Below are 12,667 nucleotides of genomic sequence, written 5' to 3' on the forward strand. Positions count from 1 at the left end.
ATTTAAATGTATAGTATGGCTGTAGCCTCAGATTGCCACCGCTTATATATATATATCCTGATGTTGTTAATCCCCCTTCTTAGATAATTATGGTCCCTAGCCTTGTTTTGCTTCTGTCCTCAAGTATAATTATTATGAGCCAGGACTGGGGGCGGTGGTGATGGGGACATCATTTGTCCCAAAATATCTGGTTGGGCTTGCTTATATAAACCGACACAGTCACCCAAGCGATTGCACAGAGCCCTTCTTTTGTCAGCTGGCCTGCTTCCATTCAGCTGCACCCATGAAGAACGTTACAATCTTCCTACTGGTTCTGGCTTGCGGTAAGTCTACTTTTGTGCTATAGTTCTGTCCTCAGTAGAGCTGAGAGTTCTTTCCAGAACTGTTGTTGTTGTTCTTCGAAAGAGGGGTCTCTGGGACGGGGTCTCTTTGCTTCCACTGTGGTCCCTTGGGATGGTGGCAACTGATGGCAAGCACACGCACACACCCCAACAAGCCCTCAGAGTGGCCTCACTCTGATTTGGCTTCATGGCGATGCAACATCATCCTATGGCATTGCCATCAAGAAACCAGCTTGAGGGCAGTGCATTTTTGCAGCCGAATGTGGGAAGAGGAAGAGGGGGGAAAATCTGGCAATTGGTATTCAGGGATATACTGCCACTGAATCTGGGTGTTCATGGCTAATACCCCTAGGCAGGAGTTTAAAGCCATCTTCTTTTGCCACTAGGTAACTTCTGGCCTCCAGGCAGGCTCACCAGTCCAAACGCTTTGACTGCTCATGCCACAGCATGCTTGATCTAATTCCCAGTTCTTTCATGGACAGGCTCAACTCTCAGTTCAGGCCTGGGCAAGCAGCAGCCTTAGGACTACCTGTGTGTGTGTGTGTGTGTGTGAGAGAGAGAGAGAGAGAGAGAGAGAGAGAGAGAGAGAGAGAGAGAGAGAGAGAGAGAGAGAGAGAGAGAGAGAGGGGTGGCAAAGGGAGGAAAAGGAGGTGGCTTTGGCCCTACCTACTGCCAACAAGTGGCTGAGAATGGTTTACCTCTGAGGGAAGGTGGCAGCAGGGGGAAAGGTATCCCACATCAACTCCCTTGCCTTTTTTCGATCCGTGCCCCCTGCTCCCTGTCTCTTTGCTCTTCCCTCCAAACAAGACCCTGTTGCTCTTTCAGGAGCCACTCTGGTGACCGGCCTTGCCTCCCAGTTTAATGAGATGATTCAGATGAGCACCGTCACCTACAGCCTGGCCAACTTCACCAACTACGGGTGCCACTGTGGGGCAGGGACTCAAGGCTTCCCCGTGGACGCCATCGACAGGTGAGGCTCACCTGAGATTGCCAGTCATCGCTCACCTCTTGGGCTATCATCATTCTCTTACACTTCAGGGGTTTTACAAGTCACGGGAGTCTCAAGAACAGGGATGGGGGACCTCCATATTTGAGAGTCTTTCCCATACAAAGAAATACACGAAAGAAATCCTTGCATGCACCAAACTAGCATATCTGGGAGGAAGTGTCTTGCCTAGCCTCTCTGAGATGCTTGCTTTCTACAGACAAGGAGCTTGTTTCATGCGGAGGATAATTCAAATAAACTGCCTCCACCTGCATTATGATATGAACCAGTCCCAGCAGGGCTTTACCACAGACACTTTCAGTGGTAGAGCATCTGCTTTGCATGCAGAAGGTGCCAGGATCGATCCCCGGCATCTTCAGGTAGGGCTGAGGGAGACTCCTGCTTGAATGTGCTGTCATCATAAACATGCTGTGTGATACTGGGGAAATATCATGGGCCGCCGGAGACCATGGTTGTGGCCGCCATCTTAGTTTTTCCAAACTAAGCCCATTGTGGGCAAAAAAATAAAAAAATAAAATACATGGCAGTTACCATTTTTAAATATCAGGTTCCCTTTTAACAACAACAACAATCCACAGAGCTCCAGAACAAAAGAAGTCCCAGGATGTTGAGTTCTGAAAAAACTAAGATGGCGCCAGAATGGGCCTGATTCATAGCAATTCCATGCTCTTTCATTTTCACGTCACACACAGGTGCTGCCACAGCCACGACTGCTGCTACAACAAGGCCGAGATGTTCGGTTGCAGCCCAAGCACCCACTCATACAGGTTCTACGCCCAGAGGGATAAAATTAAATGTGGTGAGTTGGTCCAGCGTCGAGCCAGAGAGCTGGTTCAAATATTTTCTATTTCCGTCCCCCTGGCTCAGAGCACCCCTCTTTGCGGAAAACGATGCTGAGGTACCACCTTTCTCCTCTCTCTGCAGTCAAGTCTCGGGACCGGTGCGAGAAGCTCGTATGCGAATGTGACCAAAAAGCGGCCAGCTGCTTCCGGAAGCATCTCTTTGCCTATAACCTCCAGTTCAAGAATCACCCAGCAGGCAACTGCAGGGCACAGCGTCCATTTTGTTGAGCCGCATTTTTAACGGGAAGCAGAACCGGAGGATAGCCCTCTCAGCGGCATGTAGGGGGTTAGATTCAAGGGGGAGCCTGGCCCACCTGGTTATTATAAAGGGTTGGCTCAGCCTATATTATTATTTTGGGGTTCTTAGCATTGTGTTAGGTTAATTGAAAGCAACAGAAGCATGTAGAAAATTAAGTTGCAGTTTATGTTCCCTCTATTTTAGTTGAAGCGAAGGTTCGTGGGTTGTATCTAAGCCCTACTCAGAGCAGACCCACTGAAATTAATGGATCTTGGTTAGTCATGCCCAGTAAACTTCAGTGGGTCTACTCTGAGTAGGGCAGACATTGGGTACAACCTAAGGTAAATCCGTTGGGTTGTATTTGAAGTAGACCCACTGAAATTAGCAAACCTAAATTAGCTATATACATTGTTTTCAATAGGTCTGCTCTGAGTAGGACCAGCATTGGATACAATATCTCCCTCTGTACTCCATTGAAGAGACTACCCCCCAGGCTGTTTTTGTTCTCTATTTTGCTTGACTTGTCTCATAGCCCGGGTGCTTAATCCTGATGGAGATTGTGCCTCATATCTTAGGGTGCTCTTCTTTTTGCACTAGAACTGCATCCCTGGTCTGCTTTCCCCCGCAAGAATTTACCTACCAAGTGGAAACACAGACCATTTTCCTGACTGGATGTCATAAAACCCTTTCGAAACTGCAATAGTAATAATATGCATTTGAGTCAAATAAAATATTATCGGTATCTCCATGTTGTTTGCTTGTGTGGACTCGCAACCGTGTGCATGAGCAGCACAGTGAACCCAGATGTGGCACAAAAAGGGAGGGAAACGGCCCTAAAAGAGTACACAAATGGCAAAAATGGTGCAAAAATAGTGTCTAGCAATCCCATGAGCCTTTGCAAGCGCAATCACAGAAGCTTTTGCAATGACATTTCAGGCCTGTGGAGAGTTGAGGTTCGGAGCGAACAATTGTGGTGGAATTTGGTGGATTTTTGTTTTTGAAGGGCTTTTCATTCCCAACCCTACCAGGAGATGTCGAGGATTGAACCTGGGACCTTCTGCGCAGACAGCATGGTGGGCATAGCTGCCAAGTCTCCCGTTTTTCGCTGGAAACGCCCTTATTTTAAACCGTTTCCCGCTGGCAGCCCGGATTGGAAAAAATCCCATAAATCCCCCGGATTTCCTACCTGCAGGGGAGACTCCAGTTTGGGTGCTGGCGCCGCCCAATTTCCGGTGCCCAAACATGAATAGCGCGGCACCGGAAGTCACAACTTCCAGTGCCGCTCCGTCCATGCTTGGGCACCGAAAATCGGGCAAAGCGGCACCAGAAGTTGCTTCTACGCATATCTGGACATGCGTAGAAACAACTTCCAGTGCCGTGCCATTGCTGAGCCTGCATTTTTCAGTGGGAGACTTGGCAGCTATGATGGTGGGGCAGCAATGTTCCCCTGACTTCTGAGCAGCAGAGTCATGGCTGATTATTTGGGGGGAGCGGCACAGTCGTAACTGCAATGTTGGAGTGCGATGTCGCAGCTGCAATGTTGGTGCAGTTGCACTAGTGGGAGGACCAGATTGGGTCAATTGGTGGCCCCCCTCATGCCTCCCTCTCTACCTCCCAGAAAGCCGCAGTGACACAGCCAACTGGAGGTCCGATAAGTCTCTGCCTGATCCTACTGCAGACTGTGCGCATATTTCTTTCTCTGCATATAAATACCTCGGCTCTGCTTTGCCGTTTCTCAGGAACCAACTACTATATCTGATTTGGCAGCTGGCCCCAAAGCTATAAACGTGTACCCAATAAATATCACTTTATAGCAAGGCCCATGACATAATTTTCTCACCTGTTCAAAGAGGCCTAGATCCGAGAAGCTGACAAGGAAGTCATGCCTAATGTCCCGGGAGAAAAATGTCGCCCGTCTTTATTTATAATCTTGTAAATAAGGTCCATCCGTCCTTCCTGTTTGGACTTCCCTCTTCCCTCCCTTGCAATGCACTCCCCTTCCCTCCCGCCGCAAGCATTTTTAAAAAATACGTTCCTTTTTTGCCCAGAGATATATTACATTTCCAGCATATAAACACACATTTCTATACACGCTCAACAAGAGGCAGTTTGGGCGGCAGAGGCTGTACCAGTACAGGCTCTCTGACAAGTCCGTTATCTATGAAAACAACAGAACATGATTTTTTGAAATAACAACAGCAAGAAGAAGAAGCCATGCTTTAAAAACAGGAACAGGGGACTTATTTTAGGCCTTAAGGCAAGGGAAATCACAGAAAATGGCAAGTAATGGCAGGGGTGGGAATAGATGGCCCTTTGGGTGCTTTCCAGCTCTACAATTCTGTGCTTTTATGAAGTATATTGAGGGCGGGAGGGGGGGTGTCTGTGGTGGATTGATGGAGTGCAGTTGGCGGTGAGCCAGGAAGCCCACTCTCCATTTTTAGTTCCCCGCAGTGCTCCTGAATGATGCTATAGAGTGATCTAATTTTCACAGTGAGCAAAATTGATACTTTCCATCCTGCCCCAAGGCTGTAAAAACCAGTTTGCCAAGACACCTAAGGCTAGTGAGATCAAACCTCCAAGGCAATAGCGGGGCAGAAGCAGGACATAGGTGAGCAACCCGTGGCCTGCCTGATGTTGATGGACTACAACTCCCATCAGCCTCAGCCAGCACAAGCAGGGATGATGGGAGTTGCAACCCACCAATAACGCGAAGGCCGCAAATTCACCACATCATCCTTGACTATTTATTGGCTGATGGGAGCTGGAGTCCAGCGAGGTCCGAAATATCTACAAGTTCTCGATCCCTACTTTAAAATGAAATCCAAACAATTTCATTCCAGGCTGTAAACATGGGCTGGTTACTCTTAGGCTGTGATATCCTCTTTGGAAGTTTTTTTGGGGGGGAAGGGAATGTAGGGGAAAAGCCATTTGGTAGTGGGATGGAGACCATAGGGAGATGTTGCGATCAACGCAAAGCTGTGTGGGGTGACCAGAGACATTGGGTCGAACTGCTCCCGTTCTGGATGGACCCGATTCAGCCACCGGCCGCCCCTGTCCCTTCGGCTTCATCCGCGGCATGTAATCTCGACTCTCCCTCTGGAGTTGGAAGGAACCAGCGTTCTCAGATGGTGTCCGTGGTGGTTTTGAGGGCTATCTGTAGGAATGGCTGAAGTACAGGCTGCGGCGGTTGAGTTTCTCCGGGTTGTTGGATGCCATGTGAGAAAACTCGCGGAAGATGTCGAGATAGGTGGCATCTCCTGTAGAAGACAGACGTAGATACCAAGGATGAGCTGATTACCCTTTCTCTTCAGCGAAATCAGCGTTAACAGGGAGACAAGAAAAGAGGCAGAGAGCGCTGACTTCCGCACATTTAAGGCACATGGCTTCGTCCAAAGAATCCTGCAAACCAGGGCTTGTTTTTCCCCCCATATTCTAAGAGAACGAGGGAGGCGTTCGTGGCGAGTTCTGGCCCCTTTTTTTCTAGAAAAATAGCACTTCTGGGAACTATAGCTTACCCGCCACAGAGCTACCATTCCCAGCTCCCTCAAACTACAGCTCCCGGCAACCTTTGAGGGAAGCCCTGTGTCTTTAATGTGCTTTCTCTAAAGCATAGCTGCCAAGTTTTCCCTTTTCTCGCGAGGAAGCCTATTCAGCATAAGGGAAAATCCCTTTAAAAAAGGGATAACTTGGCAGCTATGCTAAAGGCTTATTGGCCCAACAATCTTATAAACGTTTCTTCCATTATATTTTAAAAAAGAAAACAGCAAGCATTTTTACGCCTTTTACGAGTGGGAATGGCAACAAGGTGTTGTGGCACATTCGAATGCTGCTGTTCAGGGTTCAAGACCACCAGCCATGCCCCTTTCAGGATACTCCAATTCCATCCCCCTTTCTGAATACTCCATTCCATTCTGTTTTCAGCTTTTCCTCCAATTGTTTGATAGCATTAGGTGCTCACTGAGCTTGCTCAGACTCACTGAGGTATTTGGGGGCTGATCCTCCCCCTGGGGCTGGAGCAGCTAACCACCTTTTCCTAGTGCTGGGCTGGAGAACCTCAGGCACAGAGAGAAAATGCAGCCCCTCAGACTTCGCTGTCTGGCCCTTGGGACGCTCCTCAGAGGCCACACCCCTCACAGTTCCTGCTTCACACTGCAAATACAGTCGTGCCTTGCTTTTCAAACGCCTTGGGAGTCACACGTTTTGGCTTCCGAACGATCGAAAACCAGAAGTGATTGTTCCGGTTTTCGAACGTTCTTTGGAACCCAAACGTCCAACGCAACTTGCGTGGTTTCTGATTGGCTGCAGGAACTCCCTGAAGCCAATCGGAATCTGTGCCTGGGTTCCTGATTCCATTTGACTTCCAAGGTACGTCTGTATTGATGTCCAGCTGGTGTGTGTAGATAATGCCTCTTGCTTGCCTGGTTGGAGAATAAAAAGTGTTGTGTTCGTGTGTGTAGAAACAAGTCTGAAGTACAGAGGTAACCTTTAGCTGTGCTGCTCCACCCACTTTGGTCTCTGGCCCCTCCCACCTCTGGCATGTGGCCCTTGAAAGATTGCCCAGAGGGGAATGTGGCTAATAATAATAATTTTATTATTCGTACCCCACCCATCTGACTGGATCGCTCCAGCCACTCTGGGCGGCTTCCATCAGATTCTAAAACATCAAACTTTAAAAAACTTCCCTATACTGCCCCCCCACCCCTGACTTAGGGGTCCCTACAATTGCACTGGTGCTTTACCCTTGTATGTGGGTGGTACATAAGCAACGGCACTCAGCGCTGAACATTGGAAATAGAGGGAGTGATACAATGTAAATATGATGGCTGCAGATTTCCAAATAATTACAATGTGGCTATTTTGCAGGGGGGCTCCGTTCCTGGCCCCCATCTGCATCGGTGGAGCATGCATAAGCTCACCCCACCCTGCCCCATTACGCCCTGATTCTGCCCTGCCCCCTTCCGCCCCCATTCTGCCCTCTTCCTGGTCCAAAAGGACCCGCACATCGGCAGTCACACATCAATTGGCAGTGCACAAGATGTATTAAAAACAAAGGATACTACCGGTACAAGGGGGGGGGGGCAAATGCATGGAATATACCAGGATGTAGACAAAGAAAGAAAGAAAGAAAAAATCAGTTTCAGGATCTGTCTTGCTGCTTGTACACCCTTAAGGACATTCCTGTATTTCTGGCCAGATGTTTAGTGAACATTTAAATGGTAATTATGGGTGTGCATTTGCTCTAGTCTAGAATGAAAGGGTGGGGGGATTGAAACAAATAGTACCCTGTACCTTTATTTTTGCTACCACTTAAGAGGACAAGTTTCTCTCCCCCTCCCTCCCTCCCTCTCTCTCTCTCTCTCTCTCTCTCCCCATTTGGTACAAATCATAAATTCATTTGGGATTCATTTGGAGCCCTGATTGCTGTGGCCAGGACTTCTTTTCTTTTATTTCCTTTTTTTTGTGTTGCAATTTTGCCTGATGCACGCATTTTTGCAAGCCGGTTTCCTGAATACAATTCATTTTTATATATCATCTTCACAAATGTGTGCATTTTCACACACGTGCACACAAACGCACCCCCAAATTTACACATTTTTGTTCACATCATTTGGTTGCCAAACTGCAGCAGAAAATTCAGGGAAATCTGGGAACGTCAAAGGATAGCTGTGCTTCGGTTCGCATTTTGCTCTGCAAAGTGTGAATTGGGTCAGAAGATCAGATCACCCCTTGGTCTTCTTGATGGTGTATATGAGTGAGCTGTCACATCACATGTGCGGTAAGGTAACGGGCCACACCACTGGATCGGGTCAAAGGTCATCTATACCAGTATTTCCATTAGTGGACAGACAGGGGCCTCTGCTTGTGTGGTGTAGTGGTTAGAGTGTCAGACTAAAACCCTGGAGACCAGGGAGCAATCACTATATCTCGGCTGACCTACCTCACAGGGCTGTTGTGAGGATAAACCGAGGGGCAGGGTAGAAGTGTGCGTGCCACCTTGAGCACCTTGGAGGGATATAAATGGCATAAAAGAAGCCAGTATAAAATTTGGGGGGAGTGCAGATTTCAAAGGACAGCTGTGTTCTGGATTGTATGTTGGGGTCATATGAGTTAGGTAGGTTTGCGCTGAAATCTGAATTGAACCAAATCTGAATTGAACCTGCGTTAGAAACTGTGCATGGTTATCCCACGTGTGATCCGGCTGTGCACTGAAATTTAGAGCATCTTCTGGGACATCTTTTGAGATTCTGGCCTAGTCTAGGGTACCCTTTGGGGACAGCTCGGACAGCAGCCAGTCCAAGCCAGGAAAAGAGGCGCCTCTTTTCCCAGCTCGGGCTGGCAGCCACCACGGTGTGCAGAGCAGCCTGAACCCAAGCCCAAGCCCGCCCCCAAACCCAGACATTTCCTTTAAAATGTAAAAATCTGCCCAGATGGGCATGTTGGCCCCCCAAAAGAGGACAGGTCCGGGTTTTCCTGGACATATGGGGAGCCTATCAGTGTTGTTCTCCGGGCAAAAGTTGCCTTCCTCCCAAAACTTCCTGCCATTCAATAAGCAGAGTGGCAAGCAGCAGGAGAAAATGGGAGGCTTTCGCTTGGGAAACGATGGAGGGTTTTTCTTTTCTTTTCTTTTGTTTTCTCACATTCTGATCCTCTCAGGGCTACTGGGCACACAACTGATCACCCAGTGGATAAACTTGGTATGTACTTTTCAAAGATTCTTCCAGGGTGTTATTTTCAGCAAGCTGCCAGCCTTTGACCCAGTGTCTTTTTTTTCTAGGAAACTGCTTGGAAGAACACAGGGAGGGAGATCTTCTGGCGACAGAAACTGATGTCAAAGAGCCAGCCCATATGTGCAGAGAACTGGAAGCTGCTGGTTGATGCAGGTCACATCCAGGCTCCTCTCCAAACTATAAGCCAACATTTGCCAACTGGTCAATTTTCTTTGCTGTGGTTGTATAACCCAAGTTTAAAGTGTCAGCCGTTAGGTATCTCTCTCTTCCTCCCTGGAAGATGCCCAAGGACCCAAGACACCTGAATTCCTATAGGCCAGACCTCCCCTGGAGTACTGTGTCCAGTTCTGGGCACCACAGTTCAGGAAGGATACTGACAAGCTGGAACGTGTCCAGATGAGGGCAACCAAAATGGTCAAAGGCCTGGAAACGATGCCTTATGAGGAACGGCTTAGGGAGCTGGGCATGTTTAGCCTGGAGAAGAGAAGGTTAGGGGTGATATGATAGCCATGTTCAAATACATAAAAGGATATCATATAGAGGAGGGAGAAAGGTTGTTTTCTGCTGCTCCAGAGAAGTGGACACAGAGCAATGGATTCAAACTACAAGAAAGAAGATTCCACCTAAACATTAGGAAGAACTTCCTGACAGTAAGAGCTGTTTGGCAGTGGAATTTGCTACCAAGGAGTCTCCTTCTTTGGAGGTCTTTAAGCAGAGGCTTGACAGGCATATGTCAAGAATGCTTTGATGGTGTTTCCTGCTTGGCAGGGGGTTGGACTGGCCCTTGTGGTTTCTTCCAACTCTATGATTCTATGATTCTTGGGACTATTACATTTCCCAGGGACTATTACATTTCCCAGGAATGCAATCCAAGCTGGAGAAGAATTGTGTCAGATGTGTAACCCTTTAAGAAGTCAGTAATTAGGCTTCTCTCCCTCCCTCTCTGATGTTGGAATCACTGCAATATTCATATCCCAGCTGCCAGAGAATCTGAGGCATGTGGTTTTTTTTCCTGAATACCTGAGTTTCTATGGACTCAGGTTCTGTGGGAACATTATGTTTCCCAGGGCCCCTGGCTCCTGAAATGCTGTTTCCCATGAATGCAATCCAAGTTGGAGAGTTGGAGAAGAATTGTGTCGGATGTGTAACCCTCTAAGAAGTCAGTAATTAGACTTCTCTCCCTCCCTCTCTGATGTTGGAATCACTGCAATATTCATATCCCAGCTGCCAGAGAATCTGAGGCATGTGGTTTTCCCCTGAATACCTGAGTTTCTATGGGCTCAGGTTTTGTGGGAACATTATGCTTCCCAGGGCCCCTGGCTCCTGAAATGCTATTTCTCAGGAATGCAATCTGAGCCAGAGATGATAATTATTATTATTATTATTATTATTATTATTATTATTATTATTATTAATATTTATTTGTACTGCACCCATCCGGCTGGGTTTCCCCAGCCACTCTGGGCGGCTTCCAACAAAGATTAAAATACTTTAATAGAGAATAATTGTGCCGGATTCAGCATACTTGTAAGCATTATGAATGCAATGAAGTTGTACTCCGAACCTGGTAATTACGAGTACCTATAGCATCATTTCTCTGCTTCTGCCAAAACTAAAACTCTAAGCTCTGTGATGCAAGAGTCTGCCTTGTTACCCTGCAAAGCCCTTTGTATCTTGATCGCACCCTACAAAGACACCAACTGGATAATAAGTAATACATGCACACATTTGACTTAGTATACATGGTTATCTGTAGCCAAGTATTTTCCCTTGCCAAGTTCAAGCACACCTGTGCAAAAATTCTGGTGGACAGCCAGTATCAGCCCAACAAGAACAACTGGTAGGGATTGGCAAATCTATCCTTTTGCGTTTCTCTCCGTGTCTCGTTTCCAAGTTCAGTTATTCATATTTCTACATTGGTGTGTCATTGGTATTGCATTACATAATGTCTTCATGGAAATTTGTCAGCAGTTTTGCGTGAACGTCTCCTAATACACATACTTTTGTGTGCAATTTTGCAGAACATACGCATTTTTGCAAAAGAGCTTCCTCTAATCTGATGCACTTTCATGAACTTTTTACTAATATATATGGTTTCTTTCAATGCACACTTTACCTTAGTATATGCCTTTGTGTACACAGGACTTGGCTGAAGAACTACATTGCAAAATTCAGAGACAAGCAAATTTCGAAGGATGTTTGTGTTCTGGTTCACATATTCTTTGCGAAAGTGCAAATCAGGTGTGCTGACCTTCAGATGCAAAATGAACTAGGCTTCTTCCCCCATCCCCATTGAACAGTTACAGCCAAGTTTTGATTACGTATCTTCCAAAAGCAACAGAATAATGCCAACTCTGCAGTCCTTTGGATGAAAAATGCAGAAAAAAATTATTATTTTTAAAAAATAACATTTTGGACAGCCCCTGTACTCCATGGCGAGTTAGAATTAACGGAACTGCCAAAGAAGGAGTCAACTGCAGTTGTTATGCCACTAGGTTGACACAAGCAGACAAATCTAGTCTCTGATCTAAGCCCCTGAACTCATGATTTGGGTTCCTAAACCTGAACATTGGGAGGGGAGCCAACATGACATAAGGAGGAGCTGTAGCTCAGTGGCAGAAGGTGCAGAAGCTCAGCTTTGCATGCAGAAAGTCCCAAGTTTGATCCCTTGTATCTCCAGGTAGGGCTGTGACTCTTCTGTATCCGAAACCCTGGTGAGCTGCTGCCATTCAGCAAGATGGGTTGGTGGTCTGACTCGCAGTATAAGGCAGCTTCCTATGGTCCCATGTCTCAAGGGATGGGCAGTAGTTCATTGGTAGCACATCTGCTTTGCATGCAGGAAGTCTCAGGTTCAATCCCTGGCATCTCCTGGTGGGGCAGGGAATGCCCTCTGCCTGAAACTCCAATAAACTGCTGCTGATCAAGTGTAGAATAGGGGCAGCCAATGCTGGTGTTGGGGACTACAAACCCCATCAGCCCCAGTCACTAATTTGTTGCCCTGCTCACATTCTTAGCTTGTCAATAGCCTCCTTAGACCAGAAGTGGACATCTTATTCTGACCAAACAGGATGATTTAATTACTTCTTATGATATGGACATGGTGGGTGATAGCCAACTAAGTTTTACTCACAGAAGACCCATTGAAATTAATTGGCGTAATTTAGTTGTCTCCTTCATTAATTTCTGTGGATCTACTCTGAGTGAGACTTAGTTGCTACCCACCTCAGAGAAGACTCATTGAAATGAGTGTCCATGACTTCAGTCCATTAATTTGAATGGGTCATCTCTGAATAGGACTTAGTGGGCTATAACTCTATAGCAGGCATAGGCAAACTCGGCCCTCCAGGTGTCTTGGGACTACAACTCCCATCATCCCTAGCTAACAGGACCAGTGGTCAGGGATGGTGGGAGTTGTAGTCCCAAAACATCTGGAGGGCGGAGTTTGCCTATGCCTGCTCTATACTTGATGCAGAGTAGCGTCAACAATTGTGACTGATGTCTAATGTGTGGTC

The 12,667-nt window shown here is 47.1% G+C and overlaps 2 protein-coding genes across 4 annotated transcripts in view; one reads left to right on the forward strand and one right to left on the reverse strand.

Moving 5' to 3' along the window:
* Positions 1-283: 283 nt before the first annotated feature.
* On the forward strand, positions 284-2,515 carry LOC118087869 (phospholipase A2 homolog otoconin-22). Its single transcript, XM_035120925.3, has 4 exons — positions 284-323; positions 1,167-1,311; positions 2,040-2,146; positions 2,272-2,515. The coding sequence occupies exons 1-4, from the start codon at positions 284-286 to the stop codon at positions 2,415-2,417; spliced, it is 438 nt and encodes a 145-aa protein (XP_034976816.3). The 3' UTR covers positions 2,418-2,515.
* A 1,809-nt stretch (positions 2,516-4,324) lies between these two features.
* ACAP3 (ArfGAP with coiled-coil, ankyrin repeat and PH domains 3) overlaps positions 4,325-12,667 on the reverse strand; it is a 138,712-nt gene continuing 130,369 nt past the window's right edge. For 2 of the 3 annotated variants that reach the window (XM_035117469.3, XM_088671619.1), the window contains exon 26: positions 4,478-5,684. In XM_035117469.3, coding sequence (XP_034973360.1) covers positions 5,578-5,684 — 107 coding nt within the window. In that variant the 3' untranslated portion in view covers positions 4,478-5,577. Of the gene's footprint in view, positions 5,685-12,667 lie in introns of all 3 variants that reach the window. The other variant, XM_088671620.1, reaches the window with a different exon arrangement.

Source organism: Zootoca vivipara, chromosome 6 (assembly GCF_965207765.1).
Source record: "Zootoca vivipara chromosome 6, rZooViv2.hap1.1, whole genome shotgun sequence".
NCBI lineage: Eukaryota > Metazoa > Chordata > Lepidosauria > Squamata > Lacertidae > Zootoca > Zootoca vivipara.

Bases quoted from the DNA above. Each gene is read 5' to 3' on its own strand.
- LOC118087869 (XM_035120925.3), top strand. From the start codon at position 284: ATGAAGAACGTTACAATCTTCCTACTGGTTCTGGCTTGCG. The intron at 324-1,166 runs GTAAGTCTACTT...TTGCTCTTTCAG, and splicing joins CCTACTGGTTCTGGCTTGCG to GAGCCACTCTGGTGACCGGC. The intron at 2,147-2,271 runs GTGAGTTGGTCC...CTCTCTCTGCAG, and splicing joins GAGGGATAAAATTAAATGTG to TCAAGTCTCGGGACCGGTGC.